This window comes from Theobroma cacao, chromosome 7, assembly GCF_053813885.1.
Source record: "Theobroma cacao isolate CCN51 chromosome 7, ASM5381388v1, whole genome shotgun sequence".
Lineage (NCBI taxonomy): Eukaryota > Viridiplantae > Streptophyta > Magnoliopsida > Malvales > Malvaceae > Theobroma > Theobroma cacao.
This window is the reverse complement of record NC_142645.1, coordinates 7276204-7297531: the sequence shown is the minus strand read 5'-3', so window position 1 is coordinate 7297531 and position 21328 is coordinate 7276204. Positions and strand designations below refer to the sequence as shown.

At 34.6% G+C, this 21328-nt stretch overlaps 4 protein-coding genes and 1 non-coding gene across 7 annotated transcripts; 3 read left to right on the top strand and 2 right to left on the bottom strand.

Annotated features, from left to right (window-relative positions):
* Window positions 1-297: 297 nt before the first annotated feature.
* On the top strand, window positions 298-6633 carry PPC3 (phosphoenolpyruvate carboxylase 3). Of its 2 annotated transcripts, none has more exons than XM_007021667.3 (11): window positions 298-427; window positions 897-1133; window positions 1736-2127; window positions 2276-2360; window positions 2476-2698; window positions 2834-2937; window positions 3023-3110; window positions 3535-3689; window positions 4152-5150; window positions 5242-5628; window positions 6017-6633. In XM_007021667.3, exons 2-11 carry the CDS (start codon window positions 945-947, stop codon window positions 6311-6313), a joined length of 2919 nt encoding a protein of 972 aa, XP_007021729.3. In that variant the 5' UTR covers window positions 298-427; window positions 897-944; the 3' UTR covers window positions 6314-6633. The 2 variants fall into 2 exon arrangements, with proteins under 2 accessions (XP_007021729.3, XP_007021728.3); XM_007021666.3 differs by lacking the exon at window positions 298-427 and adding an exon at window positions 447-582.
* Window positions 6634-8501: 1868 nt separating this feature from the next.
* Window positions 8502-8594, bottom strand: LOC148761582 (small nucleolar RNA snoR8a). The gene has a single exon (XR_016027744.1). It is a non-coding gene; the product is annotated as a small nucleolar RNA snoR8a (small nucleolar RNA).
* A 932-nt stretch (window positions 8595-9526) lies between these two features.
* EBS3 (Alg9-like mannosyltransferase family) lies at window positions 9527-13790 on the top strand. Its single transcript, XM_007021662.3, has 10 exons — window positions 9527-9986; window positions 10512-10599; window positions 10685-10844; window positions 11066-11283; window positions 11446-11741; window positions 12148-12262; window positions 12345-12483; window positions 12889-13085; window positions 13176-13265; window positions 13356-13790. Exons 1-10 carry the CDS (start codon window positions 9679-9681, stop codon window positions 13491-13493), a joined length of 1749 nt encoding a protein of 582 aa, XP_007021724.3. The 5' UTR covers window positions 9527-9678; the 3' UTR covers window positions 13494-13790.
* A 590-nt stretch (window positions 13791-14380) lies between these two features.
* On the bottom strand, window positions 14381-17014 carry LOC18594175 (uncharacterized). Of its 2 annotated transcripts, none has more exons than XM_007021665.3 (6): window positions 16479-17014; window positions 15969-16119; window positions 15551-15835; window positions 15301-15472; window positions 14929-15007; window positions 14381-14840 (listed from the first exon to the last, which is right to left on the bottom strand). In XM_007021665.3, exons 1-6 carry the CDS (start codon window positions 17012-17014, stop codon window positions 14642-14644), a joined length of 1422 nt encoding a protein of 473 aa, XP_007021727.3. In that variant the 3' UTR covers window positions 14381-14641. The 2 variants fall into 2 exon arrangements, with proteins under 2 accessions (XP_007021727.3, XP_017980577.2); XM_018125088.2 differs by having other exon boundaries at window positions 14663-14840; window positions 14929-15003.
* Window positions 17015-17180: 166 nt separating this feature from the next.
* On the top strand, window positions 17181-18667 carry LOC18594173 (olee1-like protein). The gene is made up of 2 exons (XM_007021661.3): window positions 17181-18002; window positions 18180-18667. The coding sequence occupies exons 1-2, from the start codon at window positions 17846-17848 to the stop codon at window positions 18509-18511; spliced, it is 489 nt and encodes a 162-aa protein (XP_007021723.1). The 5' UTR covers window positions 17181-17845; the 3' UTR covers window positions 18512-18667.
* The last annotated feature ends 2661 nt before the right edge of the window (window positions 18668-21328 follow it).

Here is a 21328-nt window from a genome sequence, read left to right as displayed (position 1 = left end):
AATTTAACTTTTGGATAAACATAGGATTTAAAGGTTACCCTTCCTATCCTAATGAAAGCTAATCTTTGTGGTTAATATGAATTATTTTTCTCACAACATTTAAATGGAAATAAATTGAAAAAACATGGTGCGTATGGGTAAATTTTTATTACTATTATAATTCCTTTTTTTTTTACCTTAACACCCCCACCAAATTTGCTAATTTCATAAATACAAATTACTACTTACAGAAGTAAAGTAGAAGGCATCTTGAAAGCATATTCGAACAAAATAAAGCCGGAGTACAGTCAAATTTGGGAATGGAAACTGAAGCATTCAAGGGAGAGAGAGAGAGAGAGAAATAGAGAAATAGAAGGAGAAACAAAAGTTATAGACTTCGCTTTCTTCAATTTCAGCACTGATTTCTCCAATACAAAAACCCAAAAAGGTAATTGAAAAATATTTTGATGCTAAATGACAATTGTTTTCTATAAATAATGGTCCCCCTTGTTCACAAGCTCTCATAACTCTCTCTCTCTCTCGCTCTCTTTTCTCACCTTCTCTGATTCGAAGTTTGGGTATTTCTCAGTTACCCAGATTCAGGTACTTCATTGTCCACAACTTTGTTTGATTATCCAAATCTTGGGTCTTTCTCAAAATCTCAAAAACGTTTTACTCTGTTTTGTTGTTTCTGTTTTTTATGCTCTGTTTTTTCCATTTTTACGGAGACCCAAAGTTTCTCCTGAAACTATGCCTTCTTTTTTGAATTACACGTGGCTTTTCTCTATCAAATCTTTGATTATATAGGCTCTCTTTTTCTGGGTCTTAATCAGATTTTGTGGCTATTGTTATATATCTAATCCTTGATTTTTGCTTTTTGATGTTTTGGTGATATTGTCCATTTTTTTTATCCACAGGGAGGAAATAAAAAGGCTGAGTTTTTTTTTTTTGTTTTGAGTGGAACAATGGCGGCTAATAATAATAATAATAATAATAGCAAGTTAGAGAAGTTGGCATCGATTGATGCACAGCTACGGCTTTTGGTTCCTTCTAAAGTGAGTGAAGATGATAAATTGGTGGAGTATGATGCTTTGCTTTTGGATCGGTTTCTTGATATTCTTCAAGACTTGCATGGCGAGGATCTTAAGGAAACGGTATGTCATTCTTCGGTTTCAAATTATCATTTTTGAAATTTGGTTTTGATCCTTTGATCGACGCCCTTGTTTTCAAAACATTTCAACATGTAATGGGAAAAGATTGGTATTTCTTTTCTGAAACATTTTTGTTCTTGTTATTGCCTGAAACCTCTCTAAGTTGGAGTTTGAAGAACGGTTAGAGTGTTTGCTCGGGGACATGTTAACTTTTTGCTTCAAGAGTTGCATGGACATATGTTTTGTTGGAAGGATGATCAATGCTTATGGTAGTATTTTTCTTTCTAAAAGACAATATCCTACTTTATTATCAATTGGTTGTATAAATTGACTTGTGAGAGTTTCATATTTGGATTACATTGAAATTGGAGGTCTTTTTCAATATGAAATCATTCTGGTTTCTGCATGGCAGAACTCCTCACTGAGGAGATCAGAGATCATATAGTTATGTATTGGATTGGTTATATAGATTGAGAGGTTTTCTATATTACTTTCAGACTTTTTGTTCACTTTTTGGGGAAGATGCTGAATAAATAGACTTGTTCTTGAAATTTTTTCAGTGATTTATAGTGATTAAATTGCATTTTTGTGTTTGACTTCATCAGGTTCAAGAATGTTATGAACTTTCTGCCGAGTATGAAGGGAAGAATAACCCCAAGAAACTTGAGGAGCTGGGAAATGTGTTGACGAGTTTGGATCCGGGGGACTCCATTGTTGTAGCTAAAGCTTTCTCCCACATGCTTAACTTGGCTAACCTAGCTGAGGAAGTTCAGATTGCTTACCGCCGAAGGATCAAGTTGAAGAAAGGTGATTTTATTGATGAAAACTCTGCAACAACTGAATCAGACATTGAAGAAACTCTCAAGAGACTTGTGTTTGATCTGAAGAAGTCTCCCGAGGAAGTTTTTGATGCTCTTAAGAACCAGACTGTGGATCTAGTATTCACTGCTCATCCTACCCAATCAGTTCGTAGATCTTTACTGCAGAAGCATGGAAGGTTCGTTCTTCAATTATTGCTGCTTAATGTCTTTTTGTTACATCTCAAGAAGTATTCTGGTGAAGTAATTTCAATTCATAACCTACTTCTATTAACTATTATGTTTCTGATTCTAAAAAATCATTTTCTGCACTTTTCATTTGTGCAGGATAAGGAACTGTTTAGCGCAGTTGTATGCTAAAGATATTACTCCAGATGATAAGCAGGAGCTTGATGAGGCTTTACAGCGTGAGGTATATCACCTTGTCATGATATTTGTTATCTGTAAATAAACTTGCTGTCCCTGTCCCACAAAAGAAAAAAATAACTTGCTCTTGCTGATTTTGTATCGGTTACCTTTCCTTGTAGATTCAAGCTGCATTTCGTACAGATGAGATTCGAAGGACCCCTCCAACTCCCCAAGATGAGATGAGGGCAGGAATGAGCTACTTCCATGAAACAGTATGGAAAGGTGTCCCAAAATTCTTGCGCCGAGTTGACACAGCTTTGAAGAACATTGGAATTAATGAACGTGTTCCCTACAATGCGCCACTTATTCAATTTTCTTCATGGATGGGTGGTGATCGTGATGGTACAATCCTACTTGAATAAATGAATATTAAATGACAGTACCTTCTAGTATGAAAATTTTTTGTCAATTAGTTAAAATTGAAGGTGCTCAAATAATGTCGTGGGTGTTTCAACATTTTCTTGGTATATCATGCAGGCAATCCAAGGGTAACTCCTGAGGTTACAAGGGATGTTTGCTTGTTGGCTAGAATGATGGCTGCCAATTTGTACTATTCCCAAATTGAGGATCTGATGTTTGAGGTATGTAGCTTGTATCTTCTAACACATTTGGAGCTTTATTTAAAGGATCCATTTTAAGCTGATTCTCACTAATGTCTGTCTGCAGTTGTCCATGTGGCGTTGCAGCGATGAGCTTCGTGTTCGTGCAGATGAACTTCATAGATCCTCAAGGAGAGATGCTAAACACTACATAGGTACACTTTGGAAATATGCTGGTTTCTGTTTTGCGTGCATTTAGTCTAAATCTAGATGATGTACTTTCTACATAAGTGAATAGCTTTTCTGAATGGGTCTTCTGTGCATTTCACTTGAATCATATAAAATAAAAACTTAGACTTTTGTTGTATTATGATTTTTACAAGGTACTCAGAATAAAACTTAGACTTTGAAGTATTAAGAAGACCTTTCCCCTCTTTCTTAATTTCTCCATGAAGGGACAGCAGAATTTTTTAAAAGCATATTTTTTGTAGCATGCTCAAAGAATGCATTTAGACTTTAGGGAAACAAAAACTAGATATGCATCTCTAACAGTATTTCCAATGCCATGTGATGATTAATGTGACTTAGAAATTGTGGTTTTTATAATATCAGTTCTCATTGTTGTTACACTCAATGCAGAGTTTTGGAAACAAATTCCTCCCAATGAACCCTACCGTGTTATTCTTGGTGATGTGAGGGATAAGCTGTATCAGACACGTGAAAGGTCTCGTCAAATGTTATCCCATGGTATCTCTGACATTCCAGAGGAAGCAACTTTCACCAACATTGAGCAGGTATCTGCTTGTTTATCCTCTATTATAGTCTTATGTTTAGTTTGTACTCCACCTACTTTCATGAGTGAGGTAGAGATTTTACTATGACATGTCCCCCTCAACTATTTCCAGCCTTATGAAACAATGTACAACAGCTAGCAGATCCCATTTTATAGTTCTGCTCCATCTGTGACTTTATGTGCTGGAACAGCAATGTCTTGAACCTTAAGTCTAATTTCCATTTCACTTCTTTTGCCCTCATTTCCATGTCATCAGTTACAAGGCGTGAACTGTTACTGTTAAGTGTGGTGAATAAGAAAGGGAAAATCCCCCCTCCCAAACAAAAATATTAATTGTTATGCATAGTTCTTAAGGACCATAAATACTAGGTCACTCTCAAGTAGACTTTTTTTTGTCTATGTTTTTTTATAATAACCTCTTCTTAACTGCCTTTGCACTAATTAAGTCTTAAATTTTATGTAGTTTTTGGAACCTCTTGAACTTTGCTATAGATCACTTTGCTCTTGCGGTGACCGGCCAATTGCTGATGGAAGCCTTCTTGATTTCTTGAGACAAGTATCAACCTTTGGACTCTCACTTGTCAGACTTGACATTAGGCAAGAGTCTGACCGCCACACTGATGTCATAGATGCCATTACCAAGCACTTGGAACTGGGTTCCTATCGTGAGTGGTCTGAAGAACGTAAGCAGGAATGGCTATTATCTGAACTGAGTGGGAAGCGCCCATTATTTGGTCCTGATCTTCCTAAAACAGAAGAAATTGCTGATGTTTTGGACACATTCCATGTCATAGCAGAGCTCCCAGCAGACAACTTTGGAGCATACATCATTTCAATGGCAACTGCACCTTCTGATGTTCTAGCTGTTGAGCTCCTGCAGCGTGAATGCCACGTAAAGGAACCATTAAGAGTTGTACCACTCTTTGAGAAGCTTGCAGATCTGGAGGCTGCACCTGCTGCTTTGGCTCGGCTCTTCTCAATAGATTGGTACAGAAATCGGATCAATGGCAAGCAAGAAGTTATGATTGGGTATTCAGATTCAGGTAAAGATGCTGGGCGTCTCTCTGCGGCCTGGCAGTTATACAAAGCTCAGGAGGAGCTTATAAAGGTTGCTAAGCAATTTGGTGTGAAGCTAACAATGTTCCATGGTCGTGGTGGAACTGTTGGAAGAGGAGGTGGTCCCACCCATCTTGCTATATTGTCTCAACCACCAGAGACTATTCATGGGTCACTTCGTGTAACAGTTCAAGGTGAAGTTATAGAGCAATCATTTGGTGAGGAGCACTTGTGCTTTAGAACACTCCAGCGTTTTACAGCTGCCACACTTGAGCATGGTATGCATCCACCAGTTTCACCAAAACCAGAATGGCGTGCACTGATGGATGAAATGGCCGTTATTGCTACAGAGAAGTACCGTTCCATTGTCTTCCAAGAGCCCAGATTTGTTGAATATTTCCGCCTTGTAAGTGAACTTGCATTATCCTGTTCTTAGCACCATTTCAACTAATTAAAAGCAGTTCGATTGAATAATATTGTTTCTTTTGTGGCTGTAGGCTACACCAGAGTTGGAGTATGGTAGGATGAACATTGGAAGTCGACCATCAAAGCGGAAGCCAAGTGGGGGTATTGAATCTCTCCGTGCAATTCCCTGGATCTTTGCCTGGACACAGACAAGATTTCATCTTCCTGTTTGGCTTGGTTTTGGAGCAGCATTTAAACATGCCATTAAGAAGGACATCAAGAATCTCCATATGCTCCAGGAGATGTACAATAATTGGCCTTTCTTCAGGGTCACAATTGATTTAGTTGAAATGGTCTTTGCAAAAGGAGATCCTGGAATAGCAGCCTTGTATGATAAGCTCCTTGTTTCTCCTGAATTGTGGTCATTCGGCAAGCTGTTGAGGACCAACTATGAAGAAACAAAGAGCCTTCTCCTCCAGGTACACTCACTGGGACATGATGCTTCTTATAGTTAATTTCTTTCAACCAATAATATAGTTGATTTAGCTAATAACCAAATAAAGATTCTTTAATTCGTTCCCAAGTAATGTCTTTGGTTTTTAAATTAAAATCAAAATCCTCCTCCAAATATTGGTTAAAAACAGACCATTAAAATATTTTCTTGGAGCTCCCTAAAATAAAGTTGATACTTGAACGTCATTTAAAATGATTACAAGTTATTGCTAGCTCAATATTCTGCAACGTCACCCAAATACAGTCTGATTGGAAGTGACTCATTGGCAATTGATTACAATGAGGCAGTACGGAGTCTACTGACCCTATTGTTAAAAGACTGAAGCAACTTTTTCATTTTTTCTTTTTTCTCAGATTGCTGGCCACAGGGATCTTCTTGAAGGGGACCCATACTTGAAGCAAAGGCTCCGGCTGCGTGATTCATACATCACAACACTCAATGTTTGCCAGGCCTACACACTCAAACGGATCCGTGATCCAAATTACAATGTGAAGTTGCGGCCACATATCTCCAGAGAGATTATGGAATCAAGCAAACCAGCTGATGAACTTGTGAAATTGAACCCTACTAGTGAGTACGCCCCTGGTTTGGAGGATACCCTCATCTTGACTATGAAGGGTATTGCTGCAGGCATGCAAAACACTGGTTAAATAAACTCAAAACTTTGCTTCCTTTTTTTTCTGCTGCATCTCTAATTATAGCCTTAGCCCCGAGAATGAGAATTATGCATTGGAGACGGATGCTGTTTAAGTGAAAACCTCTCTTGTAGTTAAAGAAAGAAGTGGGTGCTATTTAAATTATCCGCCATAAGGTCAAATGTTTGGTGACCCATGTAAACTGTATGATTATGTTGCTGAGCTTAGACTCTTTTCGCAATGGCAGTGTTTCTTACTGCTAGACAATGAATGGAACTGACTAATTATGGTATGATACAAGTAATGCCCTCGAGGCTTCGGGGTTCTTGTTTATATATCTAGGCTCTTCTTCTCTATCCATTTATCTTCCTTGTAGGCTCTAATGGTAGCTATGATGAAGGCCTACATTGTTACTAGTAGTTGTATTACTGTTATTATGTTTGATGAGATGCCTGCATGGCTGCATTGTTGAGAATTTGAGATGGAAATTGTGAGACCAATGGTTTGGCTAAGCAACTCAAAAATGGATGTTAGATACATGTAGGAGTGGCATGGTTCATTTTCTTTGTCTATTTTTATTTATTCTTTGATGTTTTAAAATTATGTTCTTTCTTTTTTTGAACATCTAAAATTCTTGTCTTTTTATATTTTAAAATTATGTTTCATAATTTTTTATCTATTTTTTAGCATTAACAATTATGAAACATCAATTTTATAAAAAAAATTAATTTTAATACTAAATACCTTAGAGTTTAAATACCTTAGAGTTTTTTTTTTTTTTAATTTTCTAAAAGTTTAAAGAAAGAAAACCAATTGTAGACAAAGAAACTACCATTGTAAAAAGTTATTTTTTTTTTCAAAAATGTAAATAGTAAATTATTGTGAATTCATTAAATTAATTATTGATAAACACTAATTTATTACTCATTGTTAAGTACATAAATCAAAGTTTTTTTTAATTCTCTTATAATGAAAAAATTTTGAAGAAAATTTCATTTTTTTAATATAAACAAAACTTTTTTCATATTTATATCCCAAATCTCTTACATTTTTTTGGGATTGAAAATTTAGACCCGAATATCAGAGATATCAAAATTTAAATAAATTTGAATTAACATTTAAATTGGGTCAAAAGACCTATCCAGTTCCTGTACTTGTCAATTTTGTTCAATTGAGTCCATACACTCAAAATCGAAACAATTTAGTTATTTGATTTTAAAAATTTCGTCAATCTCGTTTTTTCTTCTAACGGCATTTAATTTTGTAATTAAAGAATGACATCAGCACTGACGTGATAATGTCACGTGGTATCTAGTGATAACGTGACAATGCCATGTGGCACTAAACGATAACGTGTAGTGATGATGTGGCAGTACCATATGGTAGATAAAAAAATATTCAAAAAAAAATTTACCACGTCATAGAGACTAATTGGAACAAAAATATATAGTATAAGAATTAAATTGAACAAAATTGAGATGTTTGAGGGACTAAATTAAAAAAAATATTTGAAAAATATAAATCTTTAAGTAAATTATTTATATGCTTATTAATTAACCAAATATTTAAGTGTACAAGATTTATAGTGTTAAAAAATATATATAAATATTTTCTTACTTGATTTTTTTATTATAGAATGTGCAAATTAATTTATCTGTTTTACAAAAATTAAGTTTGAATTCTCCTTTTATAAAAAAAAATTGAACAAAATTTATTAGATGAATAACTTGTATTACGTTAAAATAAAATAATATAAAATGACTAAATATGTTGATTTAGTTACAACTCTCACAATTTATAAATACACATTCCTTTGAAATTATTCAACTCTTACCCAATTGACATTTTATTTAAATTTACTCAAATTAACAAAATATGTTGATTTAGTTACAACTTTCACAATTTACAAATACACATTCTTCTGAAATTATTCAACTCTTACCCAATTTACCTTTTATTTAAATTTACTAAAAATTTCTTATAAAACGATTTTATTTAAATTCAAATACCACAATCAAATTATACAAAATTTAAATTTAAATTATTAATTTAGATCTACAAAAATTTTATTAATAAAATAAAATTGTACAAATATTTATAGTTATATTTAACTTCATCAACTATAAATGTAATCTTTAATATAAAAAATTTCAACTTAAAAAATATAACTTGAAATATTAAGCAAAATAAAAAATTAAAAGGTGGAGCTCAGATTCTATAATTGTAATAAGAGATTTTTCATGTCCAAATTAAGCAAGTCAGAAGGAGGAATTATTTTTATAATTATCGTTAACTCTATAAATCAATTCTTCATTTTTTTAAAAGAAAAAGCTAAATCAACATATTTTGCTAATTTGACTTTAACTCAAGTTAAAAACTAAGTTAAAAATTTTTTAAAATTTTTATACTATTATAAATAGAAAAAAAAAGAATTTATTTAGTCATTTATATTATTTTATTTTAACGTAATACAATCCATTCATCTAAATTTGATTTTAGGTATAAAATTAAAAAAAAAAAATTTTTATAAAAGGAGAATTCAAACTTAATTTTTGTAAAAAAAAAATAATTTACATGTTCTAAAATCAAATAATCAAGTAAAATATATATATATATATATATGTATATATTTTAACATCATACATATTTTATATTTAAATATTTGGCTTGTTAATAAGCATATCAATAATTTACTTAAATATTTATATTTTTTTAATTTTTTTTCAATTTAGTAGCTCAACATTTCAATTTTGTTTAATTTAATCATTGTACTATATATTTTTATTTAATTAATTCCTATGACATGGTGAATTGTTTTTTAATTTTTTATCTGTCATATTACATTGCATGTCAGTATATTAGTGTCACGTCAGTATTGTCATGTCATCATTTAATGTCATGTGAAATTATCACGTCATCACTCAATGCTACATGGTACTGTTACATCATCAAAATGTGACATGTTATCGCTGACGTTATCTTTATCAGTAAAATTAAATGTCGTTATGGAGAGAGATTAAATTGAAAAAAATTTTAAAATTAAGAGATTAAATTATTTCAATTTTAAATATAAAAACTAAATTAAATAAAATTAAAAAGTATAAAAACTTGATAGATCTTTTACCATTTAAATTGTGAGTATGTGAAGTGTGTGTATATTCTCTTGCATTTTTTTAATCTAAATAAATATAAAATAATGCTTTAATAAATTAATTAATAAAAAAAAGACTTCGTGAAGAAGAAAAGCATCATTTCCACGGCGGACGGACACCTCTTTTTCCTCGTACCCAGTGCTCCTCTCTTTAAAAATTCAATCTTTGTTAAAGGAAAGAAGACTCTCAATTCTCACTCTCTCTCTAAAAAAAAAAAAACCCCAAAAAATGTCCCTCACGACGCGGCAGAGGCGAGCTACGGCGTCGGATCTTCCGTGGTCATCATCTTCATCACAGCCGTCGAAACCAGAATCATACACGAAGGTGGACAAGCCAGGAAGATCATCATCGGACGGCCAGGAAGAGTCGGGAAACGACCGTGGATTTGGATGGTTCACGGCGTTGTTTGCGTTGGGAATGCTTCGGTACATGAGCGCCACATCGAATATAATACACGACTGCGATGAAGTGTTTAATTATTGGGAGCCTCTGCATTATCTTCTCTATAAATCCGGTTTCCAAACTTGGGAGTATAGGTAAACCTTTCTACAGACGAATTTACTCCTATGTCTATACGTGTATGTAGAGTAATATTTTTGAAGAAACATTAAAAAAAAAACCTTTTTATTTAAATATTAGTTCAATTTTTAATTAAACGTGACTTGGGACTTTTTACTCATTTTTTGCAGGTGAAATGTAATTAGTAAAAAATAAGAAGTAAACTAATAACTAATGGTGGTTTTAAGGTTTTGGATTGATTGTAGAGGTAGTTAAGCTTTGTTTAGTGAGTGAGAAAGTAATGGACAGTGAGGAAAAGGAAATGGAATTCTTTGGGGAAGTTTGTGCTGTTATTATTATTTGAATATACTCTTTGAAGTAAGAAGTGAAGTTAGGTACTGCTGGGTGATACATAAAATACATACTTATGGGTCCATGAAGATATGTGTGAGCGTGTATGCATCAGACTTTGGAAAATAGATTGTCATGGTGATCAGATGGTTTTTAATTTGCTTGTAACTATTGAGTGAGACAGTTGTCCTTTTTGTATATGTCCATTGCAGTTCTCAGTTTGCACTCCGGTCATATTTGTACATTATTTTCCACGAGTTAGTGGGTCGACCAGCTTCCTGGCTGTTTGCTGATGACAAAGTAAGTTTCAAGCCTTCTAAGATGTTAATTTATGATGGTTTTTTATGTTGAACAATCTTCGTATTTACATTTTTATCTTTTACAGGTGAGAGTGTTCTATGCAGTGAGACTCTTTCTTGGTCTTCTATCTGTTATTTCAGATGCCACTCTAGTAGTAGCAGTTTCCAGAAAGTATGGAAAACGTCTTGCTTCTTATGCACTTGCAATTCTCTGCTTCGCTAGTGGTTGTTTCTTTGCCAGCACAAGTGAGAGGCTTTTTCCATTTGTTCTTTTTTTTTTTTTTTTTTCCAGAATACAGTTGTAAGTTTTATCCTTGTGCTTTTTAATGTTGTTTGTCATAGACTTTCTGCTTTTTCTAACTGAGTAATCATTAAATGCAGTTTTAAGCTATCATTAGAATGCATAACAAATTCATTTTTCCTCTTGGATTGCTTTAATTTTTATTACTGTGATTTTCTTTTTGCAGGTTTTCTGCCTAGTTCATTCTCTATGTATGCCATGAGCCTCTCATCAGGATTATTTCTTCTTGAGAAACCTGCATGGTCTGTTGCAGTTGCAGCTGTGGGAGTGATCCTAGGTTGGCCATTTTCAATCTTGGCCTTTCTTCCTGTCACGTTATACTCTTTAGCTAAACAATTCAAACAAGCATTTCTCTCTGGTGTTGTCACCTCAATCGCTCTTCTTGTAAGTATAAATTGCTAAATTTGGTTACCATCAATAAAATTTTCTTGTTATATGATTTTTATATTATAATTTAGTGGTTGACATTAAAATAAATGTAGTTAATTCATATTTAGTTTCTCCATTTTGTTGTTCAATTGTCAATAATTTAAGTTCATTCTCCAGGCACTCTCAATACTTGTTGATTGCTACTACTACGGACGATGGACATCATCTGTTTTAAATCTTTTAGTGTATAATGTCGTAGGAGGTGGTGAGAGCCATTTGTATGGGACTGAGGGGCCACTTTTTTATCTGAGGAATGGGTTTAACAACTTCAACTTCTGTTTCATCCTTGCTTTGCTTTTCCTGGGAATATTGCCAATTGCAAGGAAAAAATATGCCCCAGACCTGCTTATTGTGGTCTCTCCTCTTTATATATGGCTGGCATTTATGTCTCTGCAGCCACACAAAGAAGAAAGGTATGATTAGTCTTTATTATCTCAAACTTCATTACGAAATTTTGTGTAGATTTTATCTTTCTTGTTTCTTTTCTTTGACATAAAGTAGATAAATGAATAAAGAATATTCCACTATTTGACATTTAGAAATTTCAAGGAGGGTCCAGAATTTGCTTTGGCCCATAACCCTTAGGCTAATCTTGCACGATATGTTCTGCAAGGGAACAAAAGCAGCATATTTGTTATTGTCTTTTTGCATCTCCTGAACAACCTTTAATCTGCTCTTCGATAGCTAATTTTGTTCTGGAAAGAAATTTGTAGCAAGTTTTGAGTGTTTGCTGGATTGTCATTTTTTCATTCAATCTTGTTTACTTCAATCTTGCCTGCTTTAGATGTGATAGTCCATTATATTTAATTGTCAGTGCAGATTCCTTTACCCCATATATCCGCTTGTTTGTGTTGCGGCTTCAGCTGTCATTGAGAGCTTTCCTGATCTTTTCCGTGACAAATATAATCCCTACGATAATTCTATTATAGTTATGGTGGGCTTCTTCTGCATTTCTTTAATTTTCTATGCCTACCACACTAAGCTCTCATTCAAATATCCTTTGCAATTTTATGCAGATAGCCAAAATTCTCAGACCTGTGGCCCTCAGCCTCATATTATGTGCCTCACATTCACGTACATTCTCATTAATCAATGGTTATGCTGCTCCTATGGAGGTTTACAAAATCTTGGAGCACCATGATGATGCAGGAACTGGTAATAAACAGTCACTCATATGACGCACAGCTATTGTAGCTTGTTTATTTTGTTGTTACATATCTGAAAATTTATTAGAGCTACAAAGAAATGACTTTTAGTTTTGACAGCAATGCACTGTTGACGTTTGTGCTATTGCAGATCTTTGTCAAGAATGTGTAACAAATTTGTCCTTGTGTTTAGTTTTCTTTCTTTCCTAATTGTCAATTGCCTGCTTTTTTAAGTTGCCTTGAAGTTCTAGTAAAATTTTCCTGGATGAATTCTTTTGCTACATGTTCCTGATTCTCACAATTGTTTATGTCTTGGCTTGTATGCTGAAGAATGGTGTTGTCAACAGGCTCTAAAGCTCCATAGATGTTAGGCAAATGGGAATAATATAAAGCAAAATAATTTTAATGATTGCAGGTTCTGTTCTTTGTGTTGGAAGTGAGTGGCACCGCTTCCCGTCATCATTTTTTGTTCCTAATTATGTTGGTGAAGTGAGATGGGTCGATGACGGATTCCGAGGTCTTCTTCCATTCCCCTTCAATGCTACTTTGGGCGGGACTTCAGCAGCACCACCATACTTCAACAATAAAAACAAGGCATCAGATGAGCAATATGTAATTGCTCTGAACTACGTTAAACAGAATACCTTAATCTTTATGCTTTCTATATTTTTCTGTTGTAATTGACCACAATATGAATTGCAGCTCCAGGATCTTCAAGCTTGTACATTCCTGGTCGAGCTGCAGCTCAGCCGACCTTTCCCTTGTCGTGGAAATGACTTGTCAACATGGGAGGTAAAACCAGTCTACTTTTATTTTATTTTTCCACTTTCTTCCTTTTTATGTTGTTCTTCTCATATGATTTACTAAATTGCACCTGTTCAGCCTATTGCAGCACTCCCTTACTTGGACAGGGAGCTCTCACCTGCCAAGTATCGGTCATTTTTTATCCCATACTTGTGGCAGCAGAAGAATGTCTTCGGCATGTACAAACTACTGAGAAGAGTATCACAACCAAAATGATAAATGACATGTTAGTTATTTCTTCGGTTTTGGTGTTTCTTCTTTCGAGTTTCCTGACTATTAACTGCTTAGAACCGTATTGTCCTTTTTCTGTTTATTCCTAGTGTATGCTCCTCCAGGGAAAAAACACAAAAACAAAAAGAAAAAACTCTTAACACACATTGACCACAATTTTTTAGATGTTTTTATAGTCGTTCACTCGTTTTTGCTTCATGTAGGCTTTATTCCGTGTTTGTGCTGATTGAGTTCTCTTGTTGCTTGGTTTGTTTAATTAATGTATATTACTCTTTCGTTCTCCTTTCGTTTCCTCTGGTTTGGATGTGTGATTACTATGAAAAAACAAGAAATGCCAAGCACGGCTGAACCCAGTAAGCAGCTTTTGTCATGGTTGTTTTTTGCTTGGTCTAACCTTGCCATTTCCAAAACTATATCCCAACCATAATATTAAGATGACTTGACCTTGTTTTGTAAAAGGATCACCTCAATAATACTACTACGTAAAAGGAGGTTTGTATCAATTAACATCAAAATTTTGGTCTTGGCTTTCCTTTTTCTTCAGTTCACTGAAGATTCCCCATCTACTTTATTCATATAATCCAAAGCAGTTGGTGAGTGTTTAATAACCATAAATGGAGGAAGAAAGGTATTCTCAAGTAATGCTTCTTTGCCTACGGATTGTGCCTTTCATAAAATGTCGAGACTTTGCCACAACCAACAATGTAGTTTTTAAGTTGACAAGAGGTAAGGTAGCCTCTATCATTTGTCACACCAACTAGAACTATGCAAATCCAGGAAATAAGGTGTAAACAAACAATTTGATAGAGTTTATGAGGTTAATAATATGCATTGGAGCTTAACAGAAGAGCTTTAAAAGTTTAAAAAAATGGTGGTACATAACAAGCTATTGAATCTCACTGAATAGCACATAATTGTCAGTATAGAGCTGAATGTGTTGCAGAAAGAATAGATACAGCAACACAATGGTTATATCCTCGTGCCACTACAACATTTGTCATCCTACCCGTTGGTGAATTCACCTTGCAGAATTCTCCATCCTGAATATATACTGATGGAAGGGGAAAATGACTCTAAATCCCTACAAGGGTTACAAATTTGATTTGAACTTTAGGAAGCAAAAATTTTAATTGCTATAATGGACAGGCCACAGGAGTCAATCTTTGGATATCAACTCCTAGATGTTGAAGCTTTCTATCTATATTCTCATAGCCCCTATCAATATGTGCTATGTTATTGATCTCAGTGGTTCCTTCTGCAGCCAATCCAGCTAATACAAGTGAAACCCCACCTCTCAAGTCGCTTGCAAAAACTCGAGAGCCATGCAATGAACTGGCAAAAGGCACCACCGTCCCAATGGTTAAACTGAGTGTTAAGTTAAATGAACATCTAAAACCATATACCAAAGAAAACATCTTACCTTCCTTCGTCTTTCCCGAAAACCAGTGCAGTGCTCCCGCAAACCCGAATTCTTGCTCCAAGCTTCTGCAGCTCCCTTACTATCCAAATGAGAGGACAAAATGAGACAAGGCTTATAGCTGATATCATGGAAGAAAGAAGTAAACACGTAATGGCTAGTAGATACCATAAATATGATAATGCTTAAGAGAAATACTATACTTTGTAGAGCACCAATGAGAATAACGCGCCCAAGTAACAGAACATGTAAGATTGTCCAGGCAAATGGATGTTATTACATCTGGAAATGCTTTGTTTGATGTTCTGCTTTGCATGTAATGAAATTAAGTGAAAATCGATATAGATGAAGCATTATAGACCAGTTCACACATACCGTGGCTCATTCGCTTGTCAAACACAGACTCCACCACTAAGCTTGAACCAGTGCATGTAGTGAGAAGTGCCATTGCTTGAGGTTGGAGATCTGTTGGAAACCCTGGAAACGGACTTGTCCTAATATCAAAACCTTTCAAATTGTCACCAATATACGTAGGGACTGCTGAAACCTGTGCCAGACAGTTTTTCTTGTCACAAACAAACAAACTAAATGGGAAAAAAGAAAACATGTTCAAAGGCTTTCATACCTCCAGTGTGTGCTGGTTAAACTGTGAAATTTTGCAGCCAGCTTCAGAGAGTTTGTCTATCAAACATGATAAGCGGGAAGGAATGATAGGTGACATTGAGATGCATGAGTGAGTAATTGCTGCAGCAAGCATAAAGGTGCCTGCTTCAATGCGATCTGGTGTTATAACACATTCAGAACCATGGAGCTGGCTCTTTCCCCGAATAACTAGATTGTCACTCCCTGCCCCTTCAATGGATGCCCCGCTGTCTATCAGAAAACGAGCAAGATCAACCACCTCTGGTTCCTGTGGTGAAAAAATGGGGCACAAACTCACTAAAATGAGTTAATTCATTCCATTAGACAACACAATTCTAGATTTCTTCCCATCATGTTCACAACCAGAAATTAAAAACTCTGTGAGATTCCTCAATTCATACTTTTGCCACATTTGAAAGCACGGTTATGCCATCAGCCAAGGATGCTGCCATCATAAGAGTTTCAGTTGCCCCAACACTTGGGTAATCAAGTCGGAATCTCCCTCCAGCCAATCCTTTGCCATTTGCAGCATGTGCCCGCACTTTCCCATCCCTGTAACGTTGCAAAACAATCATTTTACTTACCTCATCATATTGTTTAACAAGCTTATATCACCCCTAACACAGTTGGATTCACTTGATCATTATTTGAGTAATCTATATCAGACCGCTGGAAATTCTTTCCTTCTGTCTCATACTTTTGTCCTATAGTCTGTTTATTTAAATTGTGATGGTTCTGAAGCAATTTACACAAACCAGAGTACCAGATGAGTGATTAATAGTAGTATTCAACAAAACAAAAAAAGTACAAAAACAAAAACAGAAATTTTCAAACTCGACAAAGTTCTAACTAAAAAAACAACTTTACAGTCAAAGAAAAACGAAACAAGGTGAAAATTTGTTGGTACTTACCTCAATTCAACAACAGCACCAAGAGCACTTAACCCACGAAGATACAGATCCACAGGCCTATTCCCAATTTCACAGCCACCGGGCAAGTCCACAACAGCTTCTCCAAACCTGGCCACCAATGGCCCAATCACGAAAAACCCACCTCTAATCTTCTTCATTTCCTCCATATCCACCTCCACATTCCCAACTCCATCACTGTTCACTATCATATTCCCATCGAAGGCCTCAACTTTAGCACCCAGATAAGTCAAGATAGAAGCCATAGCTTTAATATCTGAGACATTGGGAACGTTGTGGAGAAGAGAAGAGCCTGAGCAGCAGAGAGTGGCTGCTAAGAGAGCTAAAGAAGAGTTCTTGGAGCCACTTATGGAAATGTGGCCTGAGAGAGTTGAAGGTCCTTTGATTTTGAAAATGGGGTTTTGCTGGGGCTTTTGAGGGGCTTTAGAGATTTGGGTTTGGGGAGGAGAAAGAGAGGAAGTGAAAGGTTTTGGAGGTTTTGGTGTTGGAGAGATGGTGATGTTGAAAAAGACTGCCATTCTGAGAGTTTTCTTCAGAGATTTACGATGCCTTGATTTTATATTGGTGTTTTTGTTGTTTTGTCAGGTTTTTTGTTTCTTTTTCTAGCCCTTTGCTCGGAAAAGACAGGGTGCTGGAACACTGGAGGTATGTGTAGCGCTTGTTTGTTTGATTGCTTGCATTTGGTTTTCTTTTGACCATTGGTTGAGTTAGAAGTTACAACTTTAAACTTGCAAGAGGCAACCTAATCTGACATTTTAATCTGTTATTTATCCATCCCATTAACTAATTACTTTATATTTATATGATAAATGAAATATGATTATCCTTGTGAAGGCATGCATTCAGGGCTGCCATTAACACTAACTCTTGTCTAGTTTTTTTCTTAATAAACAAGATCTTCTCAACATATTACTTCTTCCGAATCTATGGCCTATGCTTAGGCTCACTCGACGAGCAAAATCGATATGCCTATAGGGTTGATTACTTAGTCATGATCATGATATTAATATCTTTATTTGCCTTTGATTTCTTACCTTGGGTTACAATTCATTTACACATTTAGCTCATATAATCTCTTTGGTCTTCCATTCAACTCTGTCCTCTATTTTTCTCATTCTTTTCCAATGTCTTTCTTTCTGCTGTCCCTATATTTAGACAATTAGCTGTTCTGTTCTTCAATTAGCTTGTCCCTGTAAGAGAATGAAGAACGAGTCTCTCTCCCTCTTCAATCCCTTAGAATAGAAAACCTGAATAACTACCATGGGACAAAAAATACCAACACTCCCTCCCTATAAATTTACTCCTTTTTACAAGCTTTCACAACCCAATAAAGAAAGAGCAAAGAAGAAATGGCAAAAGCTTCCTTGATCGCCCTTGTTTCCTTGGCAATCTGCCTTTCATCCCTCAGCTTCACCTACGCCGAAGACACCTTCTTCGTCGAAGGCAAAGTTTACTGTGACACATGCCGTGTGGAATTCGAGACCAGGCTCAGCCAACCAATCAAAGGTATATAATCAAATTACGTGTTACCAATTTCACTTGATAAGCATGTGAACATGAGTGAAGCTGAAGATGCCGATTTAGTTGGTATATGTATACAATTAGATTAAACTTGTGTGTGAGAGAGATGATACTCCTCGTACAAGTGTCATTCACGAAGCTTTGGTATCTTGTTTTTTGCAGGGGCAACAGTGATATTGGAATGCAGGGACCGTACCGTCGGTGGCAGCATCACATACAGCCAAGAGAGCGTTACAGACGAATCCGGCAAATACAGGATCCCAGTCCAGGGCGATCACGAGGAAGAAATTTGCGAAGTCAGGGTTGTGAAGAGTCCCAGGGAAGACTGTAATGAATTCATGGAAGCATGGCAGAGAGCCAGGGTCCTACTCACCAAGAAGAATGGGGTGAGCGATCCCATTCGATATGCCAACAATCTTGGGTTCTTGAAGAAGGAAGCTGTCCCTGGCTGTGCTGAAGTTCTTGAAGAATTGGGTTTCCTTCCTCTTAACTAAGAAATTCCCTTTTAACTTCGTGCCTATATAAAAAAAATAACAATTGTCTGGCACCATGGTTTGTTCAATTATGTGCAAACCTTGATGCAATCATAAACTGATCTTCACAGAACAAACAATATACAAGAATTATTTCATAATATGAATTATTCTCTCTCTCTTGTCTCTTCCCTTTGAAACTCTCATGGAATCAAAAACTTATCATTGAGTTCTACTTTGACTGGTAAACCATGCAAACATCACCAGTCAAGCACATGGGTTTGCTCTAGAAAAAAAGAGATAAGAGACAATGGCAATAAATGGAGAATATACCCTTTTCATCACTTTCATTCTCTTTAGGGTCCATCATCCATGTCCAATGTCATGTTACTGCATTCATTTAGGATTTGGATCTAGTACCATTAATGGTCATCAATTTGCATTTGTAGAGAAAATAAAGCTTTTGTTGGTGCATCAATCAGCTTAGTGTTGTCATGTTCTTGTGTTGTCTTATTTTTGGGACATTTTAAAAAGTAGTCCTTAAAAGATAAGATATTTTTAAAAATGACCATTTTTATAGTTTTAACCATTTTTAGTCAAATTGGACAAAATTACCCTTAATGAAATTACACGCTATTGTGTTACATGTCATATATAAAAATCTGTAATAAGCCATGATTAGCGTGTTACACGTCATATACAAAAATATGTGACACGTCATGTACAAAAACTTGTGACAAGTCATGGTTAGCGTGTGACATGTCATGTACAAAAATATGTGACACGTCATGTATAAAAACCTGTGACAAGCCATGGTTAGCGTGTGACACGCCATGCACAAAAACTTGTGACAAGCTATGGTTAGCGTGTTACACACCATATACAAAAACATGTGACACATCATGTACAAAAACCTGTGACAAGTCATGTTGCGTGTGACACACCATGTATAAAAGCCTGTGACAAGCCATGGTTAGCGTGTTACACGTCATATACAAAAGCCTGTGACAAGCCATGGTTAGCGTGTGACACACCATATACAAAAGCTTGTGACAAGTCATGTACAAAAACTTGTGAAACTTCAAATCCTCTTAACTTTTTTCTTTTTTTTTTATTTTTTTTAACAATTTGGCACAGATTAAAGTGTTTCTAACATGTTTTCATAAATTAAAATACAAATATTTTTTTTATCTAAAACACCCACTTTGACAAAAATAAAAAAAAATTCTTTGAAAACCTAGATTTATAAATTTCAAAATTTTGAGTTTATTGATATCTAGATCCTGAATTGATTCAATTAAAAGCTATTTTATACATTTGTGATTATTTCTACCGTTTTAGTTTTATTCAAAATACCTAAAAATCAAAATTTTCAAACAGTCACCCATCCAAGCATGTCAAAACCATTGCTTAGTATCTTGAAAGCGTAAGAAAGAGAAATCTGAAAACGTGAGAGAGAGAAATCGGAAGTATAGCAGACGAATACCGAACAGAGAAATCGATAAAATTTGAGAGATTGGGATGGTGAGAGAGAAATTCGAAGCACAAATGGGGAGAAATTGAGAGAAATTGTGATGAATGGTTTAATTTATTTGAAATAGTTTAAAATGTATTTTCGTCAAATCATGACTAAATATGGCTAAAAATAGTTAAATTTGTTTTGATAGTTACTTTTAAAATATTTTTATCAAGAAATGTCACTTTCCACAATTTTCTCCTTATTTTTTCTTGACCATATTGTCCAAAGGCATATATGGAAATGTATGAAGGGATCAAAAAAGGATAGATATTGCTTTTTTGGGTGGTCCAAATTAATTCCACCAACAACAGCCAAAGATTTTTGTTAGCGTTAGGGCAACGCAAGAATAGGTTTATATGCTACCAACTTCCTATAAATATTGCCATAGTTTTAAAGCTATAATCTAAGTTATAATTATTAATATGTGATCCTTTATATATAATTCCCCCCCTAAAAAAAAAACTCAATTATATTTTCATTCTCGTACATACATTTATCATTAAATTAAATACTCTTTCATGATTTGATTAAACTGCTTTAAGAACTTGTTTTTTAAATTTATTTGGTATTTCCAAATTCCATTTGATAAGGCAACTTCACCTTGCTTCTAAGAAATGTATATTGTCCCAAAAAGGAAAAGAATTTCTGCTTCCAAGTTATGTTAATTTGGGGTGAAAGCAAGGTAATTCAAATCCAAATTTTAAAAGGAAAAGAATTTTTACTCTTTTTTAATTATATATATATAATTTTAAACTATATGATGAGAAATTTTTTTTCTCGTTTTATAAATTTCGTTCATTCCTTCGTAAGATTTGAATATAAAATCTTTAAATTAGAATTTCAAATTTTAATTAGACAACGCACTCAACATTAAATTAGATGACAATAAATGCATATATAATCGAAATGCTTCAAAAGAAATTTTTCTATTTTAAGAGAAGATAATGGATAAGGGAAAAAAATTAGAAAAATAACAAAATCTTATAAACATAATGAATGATTTATACTTTATGATTTTTGCAATGAGGTCCAACTTGTTAATTAAAAATTAAGGATATTAAATGATTGCTTCTAATTAAATAGATATTTTTGTTTTTAATTTGATTTTGACACATCTTGGAATTGGTTTTGAATAAAGCAGCATGCCCATATTTCTCTCATTATATTATAATTACTAAACCTTGAATTGTTAGGTTTAGAGGGAAAAACCATTATTTTGTTTTTGTTTTAATATTTTTAGCTAGTCTTTGTTTTTCTTATATATATTTACTACTCTCCTTTATAAAAGAATATGAGCTAGCATTTTTTATCCAAAAAAA

Excerpts from the sequence above, each read along its gene's own strand:
- PPC3 (XM_007021667.3), top strand. The coding sequence starts at position 945 with ATGGCGGCTAATAATAATAATAATAATAATAGCAAGTTAGAGAAGTTG. Across the intron at positions 2,128-2,275 it reads TTACTGCAGAAGCATGGAAG|GATAAGGAACTGTTTAGCGC; the intron begins GTTCGTTCTTCA and ends TCATTTGTGCAG. Across the intron at positions 3,690-4,151 it reads CTTTCACCAACATTGAGCAG|TTTTTGGAACCTCTTGAACT; the intron begins GTATCTGCTTGT and ends AATTTTATGTAG.
- EBS3 (XM_007021662.3), top strand. The coding sequence starts at position 9,679 with ATGTCCCTCACGACGCGGCAGAGGCGAGCTACGGCGTCGGATCTTCCG. Across the intron at positions 10,845-11,065 it reads TTGTTTCTTTGCCAGCACAA|GTTTTCTGCCTAGTTCATTC; the intron begins GTGAGAGGCTTT and ends TTCTTTTTGCAG. Across the intron at positions 11,742-12,147 it reads CAGCCACACAAAGAAGAAAG|ATTCCTTTACCCCATATATC; the intron begins GTATGATTAGTC and ends TTGTCAGTGCAG.
- LOC18594175 (XM_007021665.3), bottom strand. The coding sequence starts at position 17,014 with ATGGCAGTCTTTTTCAACATCACCATCTCTCCAACACCAAAACCTCCA. Across the intron at positions 15,836-15,968 it reads TGCTTTCAAATGTGGCAAAA|GAACCAGAGGTGGTTGATCT; the intron begins GTATGAATTGAG and ends TTTTCACCACAG. Across the intron at positions 15,473-15,550 it reads TTAACCAGCACACACTGGAG|GTTTCAGCAGTCCCTACGTA; the intron begins GTATGAAAGCCT and ends TGTCTGGCACAG.
- LOC18594173 (XM_007021661.3), top strand. The coding sequence starts at position 17,846 with ATGGCAAAAGCTTCCTTGATCGCCCTTGTTTCCTTGGCAATCTGCCTT. Across the intron at positions 18,003-18,179 it reads GCTCAGCCAACCAATCAAAG|GGGCAACAGTGATATTGGAA; the intron begins GTATATAATCAA and ends TGTTTTTTGCAG.